The following is a 21652-nucleotide window of genomic DNA, read 5'->3' on the forward strand; positions in this document are numbered from 1 at the left end:
GGCCTGTGACAACGTATCTCAAATGAATACTTGGATTTCAATGAAATTTGCTGTGAATAACTGTGGTCCCCAGAGAATGAATCTTAATGTTTTAAGGTGATATCCTCACCTTTTCCTCTGGCTTCACTACTCAACGGTTAAACACTAGAAATATTAAAATCTAAGAGTCAGATTGCAATTAAGTTTTCATTAAAGCAGTCTTATTGAAATAGACTGCAGCCTTCTATGTCCTGCTTTTTAAATATGACCTCTTCAATTTCTCCCTTCCTTCCTACATCATCCCTTCCCCTCTCCCATCGTTACTGCCTTCCATCCAAAACATGTTTGTATTCTTTTTTTTATTCTACACATTCAGGCGATCATGTTGCACAGTACCTTCTCAGCGTATTTCTCCCTCTTCCTCTTGCGTTCCTTCACCTTGCTGCTCTCCTCCTGCTGCCTCTTCTCCTCCTGTCTCTGCCGCACTATAGGAGAGGACACAATGTGTTTTTTTTATTTTCTTGCTTCCTTGGTAAGGTTTAGCTTTTGTGCATAAAATCAAGACAAAGATACAGATGTGAGCGTGCACCCCTCAAACTCACATTTCTTCTCCAGCTCATCATCGTCCAGTAGCAGGCTGACCACCTCTTTGGGTTTGAGTGTGTCTGGTTTGAAGTTGCCTCCAGAGATCACCACCCTTTGGATCTTATCACACAAGAACAATGCAGCAATCATCAAATCTTATTCATATCTACATCATGACGTCCACTGTTGAAACACTGTCAATCTATTACTTGTGTTGTTTATTTATTGATTGTCTGGAATGGAGGCTTTTTAAAACCCTCAACCCTTTCTCACGTTTTGCTTGTAGCATTGTGTTTCATACCTCGCTCTTCTCCTTGGCCCGCTGCAGGATCCTCTCCTCGATGGTGCCCTGGCAGATGAGGCGATAGACGGTGACCTGCTTGGTCTGACCCAGCCTGTGAGCCCTGTCCATGGCCTGTTGGTCCACTGTGGGGTTCCAGTCACTGTCATAGAAGATGACCTGGAGAAAAACAGCACCAAGTGCAGCCAAAGACATCAAGTCAAATTTGGTCCAATTTCAAAATCCCCTGTTCCAATGCTGTTATTGTTTACCATATGGTAAGGTTTGATCATCGTTATGATGGGGAGTAGACACTCTTCTCTCTAATTTCTGAGACTAATTACAGTGATGCGTTATCCCATGTGAACTGCCCTTTAACATGACAGATGTCCTGTGTTAACAGTCACTTCAAACTCATTGTCAGAACACTAATCCCACTTGAACAGGGCCACGGGGACACAAAGGGAGATTATTCTGAGCGACGTTGATAAGCACAGAGGTCATTCATATATGCATGTTAACCCCCTCTTCAGTATACACACATCCATACTTTATCATCATTAAGTCAACATGTTATTAACGCTGATTGTCCTAAAGCCATCTTTTCTGGCTCAGTTGGTAAAACAAAAACACATGGTGGAGAATGTACAGCCCTTTGGCTTTTTGGCTTTTTATATATTCAGGAGACATTAGTGCTGTTTAAACTTCAGTTTTGCATCAGTGAAGTGTTTCTCTCTCAGTGTGACTCACAGTGTCAGCAGCAGTCAGGTTGATGCCAAGCCCTCCGGCCCTCGTACTCAGCAGAAACACAAAGATATCCGTCCTATGAGGGGCAGTGGGGTGGGGGGTGGGGGTGGAAGAGGGGAACAAAAGAAGGAGAGAGAAGGAGAGACACACAAAATCACAAGATATCATTTACAACTGCAGCTACAATGCAAATATTAATATATCATGGCACAAAATTAAGTTACAATGTAAGATATGAACCGTTTTCAGAAACGTCAACACAGCCTTAAACCAGGCAGCAAAACTGGGCATGACAGCCTGTTAAAGGTTTCAGAGAAGAGTGGCATGGGAAATGAAACATGTGCTTGATACCAATTACAGAGTCCTGCACGATAAAGCTGCTTCAATAAACCACAAACTCTCTCACCTACACACTCTACAACAAGGGCCAGAGTAACACCAGCACCTCAGAGCTGCACACTAATGTGAAACAGAGCATGTGGCCCTATTAGGAAATCTAAGCACGCACACACTTGGACGTGCACATTTGAGATTAAACTGTTCACTGATTGCTGCAGTGTGTAAGAAAGAGCACATTTACAATTAGTTATTGGCAAAAGGGATGCTTGGCTTCACACACACACACACACACACACACACACACACACACACACACACACACACACACACACACAGCAGATTGTATCTATCCCCACCCACCGACTCACCGACTCTGGAAGTCAGCCACCATGTCTCTGCGTTCAGAAATCTTGGAGGATCCATCAAGGCGCATGTAAGTGTGCTTACGATAAACCATGTACTCCTGGAAAGAAAGGACAAGAATAATTAGTGAACCCAATGAGACAGTCATGTGGTGTTGTACTTAGCTCTCCATTTCATCTGGTGTTTGTCAGAACTAAACTTAGCACAGTTGCAGTTCATCGGACTTTCTCCAAAAATAAAATATTTAAAAATATATAAAAATTTATAAAAATATTTAAAGGTGTTTTCAATAACAGTTGTCATATACTATCATTGTCACTATTTGCTGAATAGCAATACTTCAGTTATTAATTTTCAAACTGTAAAAAAAAAAAAAAAAAAAAAAAAAAAAAAAAATTCATGAATAAAGTTTTCAAATACATGAATTTGCACTGCTGAACCTTCCTGGATCACCTCTACCACTAAAACCAACAAACCAACAGATTATTCATCCAAACCTGAGGAAATAGGAATCTTATACAGTTTTTTGGCCTCTGTTTGTGGAATAAGCACCAGAAACTATACAGTGAATTTAGTTCTCAGATATGCAGTTCTCTGTAAGTCTTTCTCTGAGGAGCAGATAAGCCCTGCAGGTATACTTGTCAAGTTCCAAGGGTCAGAAAATATGAATCTTTAATGTAAGCATTTTTGTGTCCAAAATATCAAACCCCCACATTTTCTATCTGAATCTGCTGGAGTTGAAACCTCAATCCCAGCCCAGAGAGACATTGAGAAATGCAGAAATTGTTATTCTATCCCCCTCAAAGTCTGCTACACTCTTCTGTGTCTGTGTGTGTGTGTGTGTTGGTGTGGGTGTTAGGTCTAATGGGAAGGGTTCCTCAGTGCAGGGGGCAGAGCCACAACAGTTGATGAGGTGACATGTTGATCTCTCTTTAAGCTCTGCCCTGAACCTCCGACCTCCTGCCTCTAACATGTCAGTGCCCCTCAGCCAATGAACCGTTCACAATTACTGGCACACATCACAACGCACCTCACACAATCATTACCAATGATGCCCATGATTTGACACTATGTTTTCAGTGACCTCCCCGAGCTCTGTCCTGACACTGAGGGCCTCAGTCCCGACAGGGCCTGCCCTCCTCCGTGCGTGTGTCTGGCTCTGCTCCCAGCAGCCCCATCTGCTCTGAGTGAACACTACATTAGGGAACATTATCCCCACTGCGGGCCAAGATGCTGCTAACATTGTTGAATTGGGTTTTGATATCTTGCCAGCAGGATGTTGCAGATACTGTTGCTCTTACAAAAAGCCTTACTCAGCTTTCCTAACATACATCTAAGTCATCAGAATCAAAGTTTTAGAAAGAGATTACCCAAGACCTCTCACTGAGATGTTTTAAAGCTCGCATCAGTGTCGTGTGCTATGGACTTCAAATGATGAAATCTATACCTCAACAGCTGGCTAGTTTCTCTCGTATTTTGTTGGAGTTAGTGTTAATCATAAGTGACGCAGCGATACTTCTGCAGTTTGTCACAGTTTTGTAATGTGTGCCACTGCAAATGTTTCAAATCATGATGTATGTTCAAGTCAACCCTTAACTGGCCAAAATGTTAATCTTGTTTAACGAACAGTCAGCAGCCTGTAATAGATCATACTTAGTAAAAACAAATCTTTATGGGTGTGATATCTGACAAGCAAGCTGAAGAGATGTATGGGCAGAGAAAGAAAAGAACATTTCTTTAAAAACATGATGAAATGTCCTGTTTCCTGTCTAATACTTTTGTTTCTGCTCATATTGCATTTTTACTTCAAGTCTTTGGGGATGTGCATGACAAGCATCTCTTAGAACAAAGACAAAGGGGCAGCCTGGTTGCTTTCAACTTCCTAAACAATAAAAAGTCCCCAAAACCAAGGAAAAAACTCCAAGAAGTGCGTGGTCACTGTGTGTAGTTCTTAGGCTGCTGACAAAGTGTGTACAGTTACAGGCAGTTCCATCCCGACAAATGCGAAGAAAAGAACTTAAAGTAGTGACACAATAAATACATTTACAGCTGGTGAGCAGTGTACTTTGCCAACACTGTAACAGAAGTCTTCATCGCACCAGAGTTGGAATTCACACCCGTATGTCATAAACTGCTTTCAGTGCCATTGATACCCACAGTACCAACATATTCTTCCAGCCAAATCTGAAGTAACTGTCAGCAGTTGAGGTGCATTGTGCGTAACGCAGGCGCCAGATTTGGACAAAGAAGAACGTGTGGAATACTAAAGATTATATCTGTAGTTCTGCTGCAATGATTTATTTGCTTTTGTATTAAACTGTCCATAATGAGTTCTATAGTGTTATAGACGTACAATGCTACGTTTGTGGAGCAGTAAAGTGATTCCAGATTAGTGAACAGGCTCGTAGGCTTCTGGGCCATTTTATGACCACACAGAGTGAGATTTAATACCTGTCTCACCCTAATACTCATCAGCATGAAAAGTATGAAGGAAAACCAGCAGAGATAATACAGCCTGGTATTATTTATTCTTATAATTGCATTTTACCTGCGGTATATAGTCTAACAATAATGCCTAATGAGATAATGAATGAATTCATTTGAACAGGACTTGGATAAGAAGCACAACGGATAGACGGATTAATCAATTAAAATAATTCATTCTTTTGAGAGCTGCCACAATTAATCAATTAATTGATTAGTCTGTCATTTTCAAACAAAAATTAAATGTTGATATATGCAGCTTTTTTGATGGATGGATAAAAGAAAAAGAAAATAAATGAGAGGAAATGTTTTTTTTTTTTTAAACCATCACAGTTCAGATTATTGCATTAACATGGGCTATGATAGTAGCTTGGAAACAGCTGCATCACTGTCCATCCATCAGAGCCAGAGTTAAATAAAACTCAATGACCCATCATCCCTTTTCTATTGTATTTGCAGTCACAGCAGAGGTGAAACATATAAAATAGAGAGTGAAAAAATGAAATCCATGCTTTGAATTGCGTAATGCGTCACTGTATCCCACTTTATGTTGTGGAAGTGACAGACAAATTTCATCAGAGCTGTAATTTAAGCCATAGACTTGCAGTTCATTAAAGTGCCGCCTTAGCAGCCACAGACACACAACTAAAGCAGGACGGCAGTGACTTGGCGGTCTTGCTTCACAATCGGCTGCTGCCAGAGAAAGCCAGCAATGTTTTTTTTCTTCAGGCCACCCGGATCTTGATGATCCATCACCCGACGATGTGATGTCACCAGAAGAACCGGCAGCCGACTGGCGACGAAAACAATGACTCTAATGACAGAGATTAGCATCAGCCTCTCCTTTGCTCTTTCTCTTAGTCATGGTCTCATGTTCAGGAAATCAACTCCATCTGCACAATTTTTATCACCCAACCAATAAGCGAGATAATGCGGTCGAGGAAAACTGAAGCCAGATTGGGCGAATACAGTGCATGATTTCATTTGTGGGCGTCTTTAACCCATTAGCAGAGGAGATGCTGTCACAGCCCCCATTTACTGTATGAGGTCACTTATAAACAAGGAACTGTAGTGTCGCCCCATTAGAACAGGAAATCATAGCTTGGAGGGACGACTGAAGGTGGAACAGTTAGAAGAACATTAACACAGAAAGGCTAGCCTGCTTTATCTAAGCCATCAAGCATTCTCACCATTCCTGTTTTCCTTTGGCCTCAATATACAAGGCATTCCCACTGTTTTCCAGACACACAGGAAGACAGTCCTTAACCACCTGGGCTGGGTCCATCTGCCATCAAAAGATTTGGCTGTGGAAACACAGCACTGCGCCGTGTGAATGGGGAAGGAATTCCCAATGACTTCATGCCAGAGGCTTTTGGCTCCATAGTGATGTTTGCAACAAATATGGAGGCAACAATAGAGTACTGCACCGAGGCTGTCGACATATGATCACCTGCAGAATTGCTTTGCACTATTCTTCCCTATGAAGAGAGCAGTGACACAAATTTTACACCTTGATCCTTGATTCGTTAAACTTCAGCCCTGATGGCCGCCAACCTCGAATCAGATTAGAGGTAACTAAGAAGCTTAAACACAGAGAAAGTTTGTGTTCAACATGAACTGTTCTTGCCTATAAAATACTAACTGTGTGTTCATCCAAGCAGCTTACAGATGATGATAAAAGTAATACAAGCCCCTGAAAATAACCCTGGGAGCTCTCATTTCTGGCTTCTTCTTCTTCTTCCTCTCATTTTTGGTCCCATCTTCCATCCACTCATCTACCTTTGACTTCAGTTTCCAGCATTATTGGTTTCTCCTCCAACCCCAAGGCCCTTGCTGCACCTACCACCCCCACCCCCCCAAAAAACCCCTCCCCTCTTCTTCCCTCCACCTCCACCTTTTTCCTCTCCTCACTTCTTACAGCCATCCCTCCCATCTGGCTGCCTCCCCTGCAGATGAGACCCCGCTAATTAGCCCTGACCTGTTAATTAGCCGTCTAATGAGTGCACTAACGAGGGACAGGCAGGCTGATTAGAGGAGCTCAATACTTTGCCAGTGGAGGTGAACCACTTAAACAACTTGCTTGGAACAACATGGATGTATGCAAATAACATATTCAAGAGGCTTCAGCAATAGCTCTTGGTGGCTGGTAAATGCATGTGTTCATATGTGTGCACCATATTTGACTTTTCTCCACAGTTCTAAAGACTTCAATCATGTTAAATTTAACTGATTCAAGGGTTAATGGTGTTTGTGTGTGTTTATACCTCCAGCAGGTCTATCATACGTGTCATTTGGGAGTAGATGAGGACTCTGTGTTCCTGCGCCTTTAGCCGACTCAGCAGGATATCCAAGGTGTGGAGCTTGCCACTTTCTGTAATCAGACTCTCTTTATCTGAAAGAGAAAGAGACGAAAGAAGTGAAAGCTCAGAACAATGTGGATGGTGAGAGACTGGTGCTTTAACTTGACACTCATTGTACACAGTCAGACTGTCCAGCTCATAATTTAAGGCGATCATCTAGTCATGGGGTCACACCGGCCGCAACACCCATCAACGTGTTGACGTCCTGACCTGAACCTGGCCTTCATTTTCATGTCAAGTACACACCTGTAAAGTTCCAGACTTGCACAGTTGTGACACCATTGTGGTGACAAAATCTGTCCACAGACTGACAGACAAATAAACACCTTTTTAAGTACTCAAAACCCCCTCAGTGGTAGTTCTGCTAGAGTAGATCCAGGACCAGGTTTTTCCGTGATGACACACACACACACACACACACACACACACACACACACACACACACACACACACACACACACACAGGCTCAAAAGGTGAAAACAGAAAAGCAGAAAAGCAGCCCATTCAATTCAGAGGTTATTAACTCTTTCCTAATCAATACAAGTCTTCAATAAGACTCTGCATTTAGCCTGGGGATCAATCCTCCTAAATCTGTGCTTGATCTGGTGACTGTTTGAATAAAGCATGTGCCCTTATTGACTGCACTGCTGATGAGAGCAGAGAGAGTGAGAATGACTGAGAGGCAGAACAAGACGGAAACAGAAACTGTGAGAAAAAGTGATTTACACTCCATTTCACACAATGGCACAATAGATGAACAAAGTGGCCTGACAGTTGGTCTTGGTCACGTAACTTCTAACACCACGTCAGGTGTTCTGCAGCCTTCAAACGATTGACCACGGAGAGCAAATGGAGGGCAATCTGACCCTGGGTCTGCTGTTGAAGTGGTTCCATCCGTGTCCAGCTGATGAGGAATTAACGTCATCTGGCACAATGGCACAATGAGAAAAGGGCCAGGGCTGCCATCGACCTGGTGACAGGCACACTATGGTGTTTGACCAAGGGGTCGTGACCCTGAGTGGGGAGAACCTAAGGCCAGGTCCAGGGTCAGGTGACAGGGTCAGGCCAGGGTTACAAGAGAGTCCCTATGGGAGAGCCAGGCTTGGCTGCCTTGCACTTGAGTTGGACACTTGTTCCTAAGCCTCTTTTGTACAGTGAAAACCTGGGCTTATAAATATTTAAGTCCTATTTCCTTGTTTTGTCAATGTACTAGCCAATGCATTAAAATCGCACTCCATCAATCCAAAGCATAAGATCCAATCATTTAAACTGAGGCTGTAATAACACATGTGACAACGTCCTGTCACAATATCTGTAAAACACAGATATAAAACAATTGATCCAGCAGAACCCACAAAACCAACTGGATCTCTCTCGACTTCAAACTAGTAGCATTCGATGCTAATGAGTACTCAGGCTGAACCCTGACCCGTGACCCTTTAGTAAAGCCCCCCCAAAGAAGGTCAGGCCCTGTAGAGGTGTTAAAGAGGAACTAATAGAACAGATGAACAAGGGAAACCCTCTGGGGAGGTATCAGAGACCTCACCTACAGGTCACTGTGAAGTGGCATCAGCTCGTCGAACACACAGACCTCGAGCTCACGAGAAAGTGTTGACAGGATGAGTTTTGAATCAGTTACATTAATGCCTTGAACTTCCCTTGCTTAGTTTTCCACCAGACAGCTGGCGCGCTGCGTGCAAAGTATATATGCTTTTCATTATTGTTCTCATTCCTTGTTACGTTCTTCAAATGTTAGGAAGAGAGCGGGAAGAAGAAAAATGGAGGGAAAAGGGGTCAAAGTAGGATAATAAAAGACAGTCATAATACACTAATAGCAAGACATAATAAACTAAAGATACAGCTTAACTTTAGATACAAGGTTGTTAAACATTGCTCAGTTTGGTGAGCACCACAAGACCAGCGCACCGCAGGCCCTGAGATAGAAAAACTTTATCCCACCATCAAAGGCCTTTAATTGCCCTTGGCGTCAAGAAAGTGGATGGATTGAGTAGTAAAAGGAGGAAAAGAGTGATACATACAGAGGATTAGACGTGTGCACAAGAGAAAAAAGTCCAGACAGAGAGTGAAGGGGGTCTGTGGTGGCTCCGGCTACACTGAAGCAGTATTAGCACGGTGGCGGCGGCGGTGATGTTGTGGTTTAGATCAGACGGGGGCCTCCTCACCGCAGGTGCCAGTCTAACCAGGGCCACTGCTCAGTCAAGGGCACCAACCAGTGCTGCGGGCCCCCTCTGCCAACCACCCAGATGCAAACCACCACTTGGCAAAGATGCAAATGCTCATATAAGGCAATACTGCTCAACCCCTGCCACCAATCTGTTTCTGTTTAGCAGATTATGTTTAAGCCTCCAGACTCCAATGTCATGTTTGAAGATGGGTTAAACCCCTATCTGAGGATTTCTGTGGCCTAACAGGACAAAATATTGTATCTATTTAAACTAATTCTTGAAGGGCATAAACTGTAAATCTGAAAATCCCATATTAAGCCATTGGATACTATTATTTTTGTATGACGAGACGTGTCAGTCAAGGTTATCACTTCGTTTATGTCAGATTATGAAGGAGAGCTGCTCTTCTTCTTAAGAAAGCCACCTTCTGATGTTTGACTCCACTGATGATATTCAATATGTTTTGTGTACTAGCTGAGGGCACCGTCTGATCGCTAACCTATTTGAATCTCAGTGCCATTTAACCTACAGGGAAATGATCAGTGCAAAATAAATATACTAAATAATCAAAGGAAGGCAGGGAAACAGATGTCCAACAGAAACAGCGATATTGTTTGAAAAAAAAAAAAAAAAAGAATCCCACCCCTGCAACTGCACTAACTCCCCAAAGCCCAGCGATGTGGCTGACAGAGAGAGGTGGCCGAGTTCAAATCATTTACTGCAGCATACAGAAAATCCCTATTTCTAAACATCACTGCCATACCCTATAAAGCGAAGCCAAGAGAATAAATAATAGTGATTTGGGAGGGCTTTGGTGGTCTGTCTCATTCCAACATAACACTTATGGCTTACATTATAAGCTTCATGTGGCTGCTGTGAAAAGCAGGACCATTGGTCATGGACGTTTTCAGCTGACAGATTTCTTTCTGAATCCGTGAGCAGCAAAATAAGAATCTGCACTGAGGTGGACACAAAACAACTTTATAATCATGGACTGACAAGGACAAGGACAGCGTTAAGACCACACCCCAAAAACACAAGCAAATCCCATGTGGTGTCACACCACTCTGTCGTTGCTATGGATACACATATCAAGCTTCACCACCTGCCCTGCCCCCCTTTCGCAGCCCCCCACCCCTCCACGCTTCAATCCAATCCAGTCTAACAGCGGTATTCACCCAGCCGGCCCTCCCCATCTCCGCCTATCCTCACCTCCTGCTGGCAGATTAGGCTACACTCCGCTGTCCCTCCTCTCTCCCCCTCTCTCCCACATCCACTACACCCTCCAGCTCCCTCTCAATCCTTCTCTCCTCTACTACTACAACCTCTCCCCCACCACTTCCCCATACACACCCTCTCTCCCTCCCCCTACTGTCTGTCCCCCGACAGTGTAATCCAATCCCTGTAGGGCCAGAGCCAGGGGCCTGACACGGTCCTGACCCAATTAGAGGCCTGCTGCCAGCTAATTAACCCCGGCCCAGCCCTGGTGCCTGGCGCCTGATACTCCCAAAACAACTACGGCGCTAATTTCATTAATACGCCGCTACAATCTTCTGTCCTGTCCTGTTCTGTCCCCTTCCCCTCTGCTGCTGGTGCTGCTGCCACAGCCAAGAGCGGAGCAGCCCTCGACAGGGAGGGAAGCGGGCCAGATGCGATTGAAAAAGAGGAGATGTACAGCAGTGAGACTGCAGAGCGGAAAAAAAAACAAGAGCTGATGAAAGAAGATGGATGGGTGGTTATGTGAGAAAGAGAGACAGATGGGGGGCCACAGAACAGGTCGAATCAACGATCGAACCGAGCATCGGCCCCTCACTGTATAATGATACATTACACTGTGCAATCAATAAGTCAATGGGCAACACTTGTTCAGCACTGCTGATGATGGAAATATTAGCCTGAAACTACTTTGCTGCTTCTGCATGTATTGACAAAGATCAGACTTAAACTTAATTTTCTCTCAGCGGCAGCATCAGGATAGCTAATAGCCAGATGCCAGCGGGAGGTTTTGGATGCCGGGAGCGGAGACGAGATTTTAGCTTCTTGTTAGGGCTTGGTGAAGTCTTACAGATGCTATGGTAAAGTCTGTCTGCATCCACAGCGTTGCCCCTCCACTGTGGAGTTCTGGAGGGGAGCCAAATGACAAAACACACATTCCAGAGAGACCCAAAAATGTGTCTGCGTGACTGCGTGCGACTGGAAGTGAATGATGGACTGCATTCATGTATGTATGTATATATGGAACATGTTTTTGCACGTACATCACTGTCTCCCCTCAGACATGCAAGAGCAGCACTTCTCCTGGTTCTCCAGGAGTCGTTAAGCGGGGGAAGAGACAGACAGTCTGATGCACACTCTGAGTTTTGCGGGGGGAACCTCACCACACCACAGCGGCCCACTGTGAACTCTGTCATTAAGACAGATTACTGCAAGTTCCCCTTGGCCAGCACTGACTCAACACACACCACAGATGAAAGCTAGCTGGCTATGAGGACACAGTGAGTTGGATATTACTTGGCCTCCGTGCTCAAAGACCTCATCATAGGGGTATAACGTGGCTAATGTCTCCCCCTTCAGTCTACTTTAAGATTTGAGTTTCTTAAATATGAGTGAGCACTATTTTTCCTTCTTCTTATAGTCATAAATTGTACTAGGAAATCAAAACATCTGTGTTCCTTTACACACTTGGCTGGATGTTTTGATATGTTTTTTCTCTGCTGGCAAATAAAAAATAAAAATTAAAAAAAAAAAAGAGAGGGAAGCAAGTGGCTGCATTCCACAGACAGTTACTGGTGCCAGCTAAATGCAGATAGAGAAGGGCAGAGTCAGGCGGTGATGTGGTGGTGAGGCTGGCTGTCTGTGTTGTTTTGTGCCTGTCTATCAGAGGGCCGGGGAAGCTTCCTGCCATTTTGCTGGAGAGCAGAGTTTCTTTGAAGGGACAGGAAGAGAGAACTGGATTTCCCACAGCCTGATGTTGGCTGTTGGGCCAGACCTGACTGGCTTCTCTCTCCCCTCTCTCACAGCCAGATTGATACACAAACACAGACACACATTCACATAAGTTGCACAAGACACATAAATAGCACGTTTTTGGGTTTTTTCACCATTTCCTTCACACACATACGCTCTCCACAGTGGTGACGGTCAATCCCCAGCTCACAGTAAAGCTAGAAAAAGAGGCAAGAATCGGCGCTATAGTGAGAAGGCCGTCATTTTGTGGAAGGGTTCCTTCTAATTACTGTAAGCAACACAGGGGCCACACAGACAACAAGCAGGGTTATTTCTGCGACACTGGAATGTTCTGCAAATCATCCTTCAGCACGCACGTTCAAAACTATTTCCTCTCAAACTGATTTTTAACCTGACACAACGTCTCTCAGTGTGAACCCGTTCCCCGTTGGACTATAAAGAGACCTAACTGCAGCTTTATGAGAATGAAGGAGAAGGGACCGCAGAACTAGCAAACAAACAAGACAGGAACGTTTCTGTAATTACAGCCAAAGCTTCTGCTCCTGTTGCGTCCAAATGGCTCAGACTGGGTGGGTGACTGCGCGGGTACAATTCTTGGCTGACAGCACCCTGCGTGCATCTTGGTTTCTTGAATCTCTTGTAAAAATATGGCTGTATCACAACATCATTATTATCAAAGATAATTCAACGTTTTTTGAAGGAACAATGGCTTTACTTCAGTGACATTCTACCATCACAATAACATCAAAAATAAAAAAGAAATCTGAGGCCCAAGACGTTGCTGCCTCAATTGTTTTTTCCTCCTCTATGGCCTGATTCCTAATAAGTCCTCTGATTAGATTCCTCCATCGATATCAGTGGGCAGCCATACTCACGCCATGGCGCTCAAAACAAACAGTTATTCAGCTCTGCCATTTGTTCTTAAGGTGTGGGGCTGGGAGTGCAGAGGAGAGGGAGGGTGGGAAACTTCAGCTGGGCTACTGTACATATCTGGGCCTTGATGTGGCAACAATGTGTTCAGCGGAGGACGGGTGCCGGAGTGTTGGGTCACTTCCTTCCTACTGAGGCTGAGAAAGAAGTGGGAGACCAGACGGACTAAGAGGCTGAAGCCAGATACTGATTTCAGATCAGCGTGCGGCGCTGTCCGTTAGCGGGAGAGATGGAGGCGAAGCTTGTCCTCGGTCAGTGTGTGAGGAGCGACAGTGCTGCCGAGCGTGGGAGAGTGTGTGTGGGGAGAGGTGAGAGACACCTCAGGTCCCGTGTGAGCGCTGCACAGTTCCCTGAATGGACTCGATGGTACACAGACACACACGTGTACACACTCTCTCACACTCACTCACACACACACACGCACACACACTCACACACACAGACGGACCATCTATTAGTGTTACCTAACTAAGCACTTGAACAATGACCAGTAGCTAAACTTCCTCGCTTTGTCTGCCTCCGTATAACTTCACAAGAGCTTTCAGACTGTTCTCACACAGACACACAAATACTTGTTTTGTTTCTCACTTTTACACACAAACACTCTCACAGGCACATGTACACACAGAGAGGCAGGAGAAAAAAATCAAGTCTTACAATATAGCAATCTATGAGAGTATGTGCATAGGATTTAAAGCATTTTATATCATAGGGATAAAAGAGGTTATAACAAAACGCATAACACAATCAACATTGTGTCTTTAAATACTAAGTTCCACTAATTGCTTGTTTTGCACGATGCTCAAACAAGTTTAAAAGGACAAACACATCCATTTTGTGTGCTGGGAACTTCTGTTAACGCACAAAACAAAAAGAAAGCCGTCATCATAAACCATGGCAGAGACAGTTTATCAGAGGTAGAAAGGCTGAGCGGGTCAGTGAGAAGGGAAGTGTTGTCTGTAAAACTGTAATGGCCTCTCTCACCCTGGACATCCATCAGTCATCTGAATCCTGGCAGCGAATCAGCTCCCACTCTGCTCCAGCTGACCCTGAACTCAACAAGCCAAGCTCTTCTGATAAAGCTCTTCTAAGCACACACGTACACCAACGTACATCCACACACACAAATACAATAATATATTCACACCTCCATGGAAATCACTGGTACGTGTTTATGTGAGCGAACTTCGCTAGAAGCTATTTATCTCAGCAGTTCCAGTTGACTGTAAAGGATCTGGCTGTTTGGCAGACAGGCAGACAGAGGAGAGTGATGTGCCCGGTTCTGCCGCACTGACCCTGGGCTGACCTCTCTGGACTCTCCCACGGGCCCTGAACCTCTCCCTTTAGCCCAAAGCTGGATATCCATCTTTTGATAAAACTGTTTGTAAAATGAAACTATAATAAACAAATTTAGAGGAAATGTGTTGACAGCATCATCTGTATTTTCAAAATACGGAGCAGAAATACGAGCTTTAGTGAGCATCGCTATCTTTTCCCACGGCAACACTGACTGCTGCTGTCGAGTCAGAGACTGTGGTATTTACTAATGGAGCTGGTAATTTATTGGCTGTCCTGATAATCATTCACTAGTGGATGCTCATTTATGTGTTAGACACACGTGTCCAATGAAGATGCTACAACAGGAAGTCAGTTCAAAGTATAGTAACAACATGCACACACAGCTCTTACCAGGTATCTGAATGAAGGACCATCCATGGCGAGGGTAGAGGGCCATCACACCCCCAGGGCATTGTGGGTGAAAGGCATTGGCCCTCACACCCCAGTCTGATGCAAGTTCAGGGGAGCCGTGGAGGAAACACTGTTTGAAGATTGTGCCCCCTCCACTGCGCGTCACCCACCACTCGTACTCGGCACTGCGGTCGGCACAATAACGCTCCATGGGAACTGCTGTCACCTAGGAAACCAAAAAGAAGGATACGGTTTAAAACAAAAGATAGTGCTGTGTAAAGGAGGATTTTACAATAACATGTTACAAGCATGTTGACGTGGACAAATCTTTTCTTTTATTCAGCAGGTGAACTACTGATGCAAAAAAAAAAAATCCCACCTAGAGATCTATATTGTAGACAGAGGGAAAACCCCTGCATGAAGGCTGCTTTCACTGAATCAGCAGGTTTAAGTGTAAGAGTGTGTGTGTGTGTGTGTGTGTGTGTGGCAGGAGGGCAAGAGGAAGCTTTAACAACTGGTGAACAACCTGAGCAAGAAGCCCCTTTTTAGAGACTGTTTTATTTTAAATGCAGCTGGAAGCCACTGTGGTCACCCTCACATCCCACACACACACACGCACACGCACACACACTTCATAGATAAGAGCTGCTCATTGTTGAAAGCTTGCAATGTGCACAGTGCTTCCCTCTCCCCTTTTCACGACCACCCAAATGCCTGTCCATCTTACACAGGCTGTCACACACATACACTGTCCACACAAATACACACAGGACTTGCAAAAGTGCCTTTCTCATGCTGATTGTTTCTCACACACACACACACACACACACACACACACACACAAACATACCCTGGGCGTGGCAGTGAGCAGGAACTTCGGTGGCAGTGTGAGCTGGCAGGGCCGCAGCATGGAAGTGGCAGAATTTCTGCTGTGGATTTTCACGTCTGTGTGTCCCATCATGCCAGGCCTGAGGGCTGTGAACACCAGATCCTGAGACACAAACACACACACACACAAATTTATTCAGGGCAAAACTGCCCAACACAGTTATTATATCAGAGTGGGGAAATTTTTTAAAATGACAGTAATTTCAGAAAACATCGCAAGTGATATTACACCTCCTGCTGAACTGACTCCTGCTTTCATTTGTGTGGGCAGATAAAATAAAAACAATCATCCTCAAATTGTAGCAAATGTGGAAAAAAAATAAAGAGCAAAAGTGAAAAACTGTGCTGAAAAATAGAAACTGGAGCAAACAGAGGTTACTGAGGGCAACGCTCGTGGATTTATCACTGACAGCATATTTAAGTTTGACTGGCAACACGCCTGGAATATTATGTAAAATTTAAGCTAAATGCTTAAAATGTTACATAAAATGTAACGATTATGCAGCTTATATGATTTTAGTTGCACGTCAGGATAAAACCTGGACACCTGATCATGCGATCTTACATCTGGGTGGGTCGTGGTGTGTAGATCAAAGACATACATTTTGAGCAAAGGTTGATGCTGAATAACTAAAGGTATTAAGCAGTGGTGGCTGCTAAAAGAATATCTACAGGTTATGTATGTGTGAGTGTGTGCGAGACCACAACAGTGGTGGAAACACAGTGCCACCTAATGGTAGAGTTTTAAAAAAATGACACACTCTCTCTCACCTTAACGGCTTTTGATGGACCAAATGAAAAAATACAGCAACATTCCAGATACTTGTTTCTGAAGACGATGCCTGCCCAAACTTACTGGGATTTTACTGGAACATGATACTGGGATCTTAGTAAATGGAGCCACGAAAGTTTCAAACTCTATGAATAATAGTTTTCATGAGTACATTATTTATGAATAGCAGCTGATCTGGTTGTTATTCTGTATCAGACAAGACATCAAATTTAGCAACAATGTTACCAGTGGGATCAATGCAGCTTAATGTTTGAATGGTCTGTTATGTGGGAACTAAAGAGGCAGTAAGAGTGCAGCTGCAGTTAGTAAGTTGCAGATGGATAGATGGCAAGAGAAGACAGTTGACTGAAAACAGAAAAATATAAAAGGTAAAAACATACTGAATAACATACACATATACATATAAGTATATATTACTAATGTAATGTGACTGACAGATGTGTCTCATGTTGGGATGGACAAAGGGAGAGACTGGTACAGAGAGACAGAGAGCCCATCTGAAGCAGCATCCCACAGATCTCAGAGTAAACTCAGGGCACGGTGAGGAGGTTTCCAAGTTGCCTGGTTCTCTCAATTCCTCAACAGGAGCGGCAGGAAAGCTGAAAGCAGCACTGACCACAGTGTCAAGTACCCGGCCAGGGAGAGATGAGCAAAGCAGAGGAGAGGCACTGTGTGCCAGCTACACACAGCTTCAAAACAAGAATGAGGGGTTGAAAGAAGTTGGTGGAAACTGTGGGAATGATTAATTTCTAGAAACTCAAGTGGGAATCTGGGGTCAGCATGGCCATACAGTACACACAACAGTATTAGATCTCCAGGTGTCTAGTAGTTTCTCTGTTTCTCTCTCATATTTGCTTGCTTCTTATATTTTTCTCCTCTTTCGTTCCTTAAACCGCTCCGGGGGGGTGAACCTAAGACACGAGACAGCTGCCTGTGATGAGGCCAGGAGAGGAAGAGCGGGATGGAATTACCCCGACAGCATTTTCTCCTGAGTATTTTCCACCCAGCAAGTTAAGCTAGAATTAGTGGAGGATGATCATGATATCTGGAAATATATATCTGGAAATGGGAAACTGTTTGCTGGATGAACAGTTTGATGAGATGTATTTTCAATGATTTTTTGCCGAGCGGAGTGACTAAAATACTTTTAGAACAGTGACCTAGAGTATCTGTACGCTGCAGCTGCACTTTTTTTTTTGAGGTTTTCTGTATATTTGAACTGGCACCTATGCTTTGTAGTTTCTCTTTCCCACTCACAATTAGATGTCCATATTGCCAAATATTACAAAATATGGAGGAAATATCTGCTGTCTCAATGCAACCTTGTGGTTTTCAGCTGCAGAATCCAACACATATGAAAACATTTAAGTGCAGTTGAAAAGAACTGTGGTGCCCTGCATTTTATCCTATGAGACTCAAAACTGACAGCCATCGCAGACTGCTAAGCTACAAGAATGCTATGGCCAGAGTTTAGTGTCTCCCAAAACGATAGTGCTGCATACGAGCTGCCATTTACCTAATCCACACGATCTCCAACTTCTGTTTCAACCGTCAGCATCCTCCACTTTCTTTTCAACATTATAGCCTCTGAGGTAACGAGGAAACGGCGCTAAGCTTAACTGTTTTCATATCACACCATAACACAGGAAGAGTTTCAAAAAATGCTTTAAAAACCAATCTTTAAATCAAAGATTCCTTATTTTTAATCTTCTAAATGTGTTTCATGATTTCTGGAGCACAAACAGTAGAAGTACAGACAGACCCTGGAGACATATAGAAGAAAGGAGGACAGTGTTAGTGGGTCATAGGGCTACACAGGGATTAGGTTCCACACTGGATCCCTGCAGAGGGAGAGGAAGCCTGGGGCAGAGGGCACGCTGTGTGGCCCAACACAGACTGATGCCCTGGGGGAAATTTCAGCATCGTCAGCGACACATGCATCCCTACTGGAGTTTCACCTACAGTATCTGTCACACACCGATGTGTACCGCAGATGGCTACTCAAGAGTCTCTTGTACGCAGATTGCAGTCTGAGTGAGTCTTATGTGTTTCTTACCTGGAGGACAGGGCTGGTGTGCGTGTTGGGGAAGGCGGTGGGTCTGTTCAGCCACAGAATCAGGTCCTTGCGAGACAGACACTTAATCCTGGGCTCTGACCTCCCACCGTCCCCCTCCCCGTCTCTGGCTTCCTCCTGCCTCTCTTCTTCAAGGCCAAACAGGCGTTGGTAGTGGAGCCGGTACGCAGCTTTCCGGGACAGAAAAAGGGCTAACCATCTGTGAAAGGGAGAAGCAGGAGGCAGGAGAGGAAAGATGCAATCATACAGAGAACTTTAACAGAAAATACTTGGCCATTCTTGGATATGATAGGGAAAAGAATGCCTTCTCTATATAATAATATAATAACTTCTATCTTCTTTTAGCATGTAAAGGACAATAATGACTGTAGTAAGTAATAACTACATGACAGAGCGCTTTTGAAAAATTAAAATAAAGTGCTTAATTTAACATGAAATAAAAAGTGAGGCTTGACTTTCAGTTTTTCTTCTTTATGATTGACTCCAATAGTCTCAAACCATTTCCATAGTAAACAATCTAAACACATCCTAACAATTACTTATTACACTTATTTCTCTGATTGTGACGTTGCTCACCCTGTGTGTATCTCACTGACTGACTCCAGTCGCAATGATTGGCTAAGTAGCATCACGTGACCAGTATTGTAAAAGCTAGAAAAGCTGCACCAATTAAAATAGAAACACACCATCAAAATGTTATTATTATCAATAATTTACTGGTTATGTGTCTGGGCCTGGATTCTGATTGTGGTTCACTCATCAGTGACCTCTGCTCTGTACAATCTGTTTTGTACAATGAGGACTGAGTGTAGTCAACTACAGAACAACACCTCCAGAGCTGTTGGACATTCAGTGTCTTGCTAAGAGACATTGGCTGCACTCTCTTCACTCACTATCCCTTCTTATTTTACTTCTTCCAAACAGAGACAGAGAGGAACAGATCTGAAGATGGAAACTCAAAGCCCACCTCACTAAGGTGCCTTGCAGCATGAGGTTGGACATCTCAGCTGGTGACACATCGATGAAGCGCAGGAAGGAGAAGCAACTTCCTTTGTCATCACCTGGCAGAGTAGAAACAAAATACAGAATAAAGAATACCTAAGTGCGGAAATAACTTCCTGGAGGAAGGAGCATCAAAAACATTAAAGGAGAAGGATGAAAACTGGGGTGAGACTGTGGTTTGAGTGTCAAATGAAAGCGATCGTCTCATGAGAAAACAAACTCTTGGTTTTATCAGGAGCCTTGTGCAGTCTGAGATCAAAGCTTGATCTGTGCTCACCTTTTCTGTGAAAGAGAGACTGCTGGATGTGATTTGGAGAGAATGGAGACAACAGCAGCCGAAGTAATCTGAGGAGGATGTAGAGAGGAAGACAGGGTTACACCACTGAATGTGAGAAAAAGCAAGCGACTCAATGTGGGACAACAAACTGATCCCAGTCCAACCCACAAACTTTCTGTGTGAAAGCTATAAGTGGGATAATAGCCCTGTGAGAGTCCCCAATCAGCAAATATTCAAAAGAACAAAGATTTGCTAAGAAAACAAACAGGGTTGACAGCAGATTTACAGTAATTCAAAAACAACACAGCACAAAACTTTTCTTTACTGGTTTACATTGGTATTTGTCAAAAGTGTCTTTCGAGTGTGTGGTACTTACTTGTTCTTGGCCTGGTTGTGTGCGTGGATGAGGCCATGACGGTAGAGGAACTTAGACATGATGTAGGGCTTGATGGACATGTGGAAAGGAGAGCGTGTCTCTTGGCGCTCAAACAAGTCGGGGTGATTACACACCTACACAGAACCGCAGAAAAAGACAGCGCTGTTGGAAAAATGCGCAATTGAACAAGCATGACTCACGCTCATGTTTGTTCTCTGGCTGACAACTCACTGTTTAAGAGAAGAAGAGTTTCTTTCCCACCAGTAAAATGTGGTGTCTTCATTACTATTGCAACACTAAAATTCCACTGTATCTAAAAATGATCAGAATACTGATCACATGATACCGAAAATGATCGCCCACTCATTAAACTAATAACTGTGATTAATCATCAGGACTGCTGCACCTGACAAAATAATCAAAACCCTTTATAGCTGTGATAGTTCAGTTTGGACTGTGTTTGGACTGGTAACCAAGGGGACAGTCTGTACCTTCCTGAACTGCATGACCAGGTTCATGAGGGAGGAGGTGGTGCTGTGAGCCTGCTGGGCCGTGCCCATGGAGGACTGCAGCAGGTCCTCGATAGAGATCTTGTTCCTCAGAGCCTGGTAGAGCAGCCTCTGCCGGGACGTCAGCTGGCAATAGGTCAGGATCTCAATCTGTGTAGGTAGAGGCCAAAGAGTGAGCTAACTGTGGCTATGAATGCAGGACGAAGAAAGACTTATACTGAAGTAGTAATGTATGTATGTATAGGTGGAGTTTAGATCTTCACCAATTTTACATTTTCATCTCTTGAAAACTGAAATGTTAGGATGTAAAAATGTTTTTCAGTGGGTCAGTGAGTCAGTGAATTGTCTCTATAATATTCTTGAATTACATAGGAGAAGTTAAAATTGAAGACTAAATCATTGAAATCGCCAAAAAGAAAGAATCTGTAATATGAAAACATCAAATGATCAAAAATGTTCTCACTTGGTCCTGGTTAGGAAAAAGAGCCAACAAGAGCAAATTATTCAGGCTTTGATTCAGTATTGCCATCAAGTTGCGCCTCCAACACGTGCAAGATTTTCTGAAGGGCCCAACCAAACATGAATTTATGTCTGCAGACTTCATGTCCAGCTTGACCCACATTCTTTAAACACTCATCAAAATCTCCGGTTTTATCAAGCGCCGTGCTTTGATGAAGCAAAGCAAAAACATATCATTAAAAAAAAAAAAACCCTGGCTATGAACCATGAATGAACTTCACCCGTTACTATTGGCTTCAACAGGCTGACCAACAACAGCGGAGAAGAAAACAAAGTGGGCTGGCAGGACTGTGTGTGGGTGCGA

General features: G+C 43.8%; 1 protein-coding gene across 4 annotated transcripts in view; it reads right to left on the reverse strand.

The window, feature by feature from the left end:
* ino80 (INO80 complex ATPase subunit) overlaps positions 1-21652 on the reverse strand; it is a 37088-nt gene that overhangs the window by 5754 nt on the left and 9682 nt on the right. For all 4 annotated transcript variants that reach the window (XM_071478888.1, XM_071478886.1, XM_071478889.1 and 1 more), the window contains exons 21-33: positions 20812-20979; positions 20321-20454; positions 19945-20012; positions 19633-19726; positions 18648-18864; positions 15761-15901; positions 14911-15136; positions 7042-7169; positions 2299-2393; positions 1595-1667; positions 866-1024; positions 582-684; positions 376-464 (exon numbers count right to left, since the gene is read on the reverse strand). In XM_071478888.1, the coding sequence (XP_071334989.1) occupies positions 376-464; positions 582-684; positions 866-1024; positions 1595-1667; positions 2299-2393; positions 7042-7169; positions 14911-15136; positions 15761-15901; positions 18648-18864; positions 19633-19726; positions 19945-20012; positions 20321-20454; positions 20812-20979 (1695 nt within the window). The remainder of the gene's footprint in view (positions 1-375; positions 465-581; positions 685-865; positions 1025-1594; positions 1668-2298; positions 2394-7041; positions 7170-14910; positions 15137-15760; positions 15902-18647; positions 18865-19632; positions 19727-19944; positions 20013-20320; positions 20455-20811; positions 20980-21652) is intronic.

The sequence above is a fragment of the Trachinotus anak genome, unplaced genomic scaffold, assembly GCF_046630095.1.
Source record: "Trachinotus anak isolate AG129_WGS33_773 ecotype Australia unplaced genomic scaffold, CSIRO_AGI_Tana_v1 ptg000005l, whole genome shotgun sequence".
Lineage (NCBI taxonomy): Eukaryota > Metazoa > Chordata > Actinopteri > Carangiformes > Carangidae > Trachinotus > Trachinotus anak.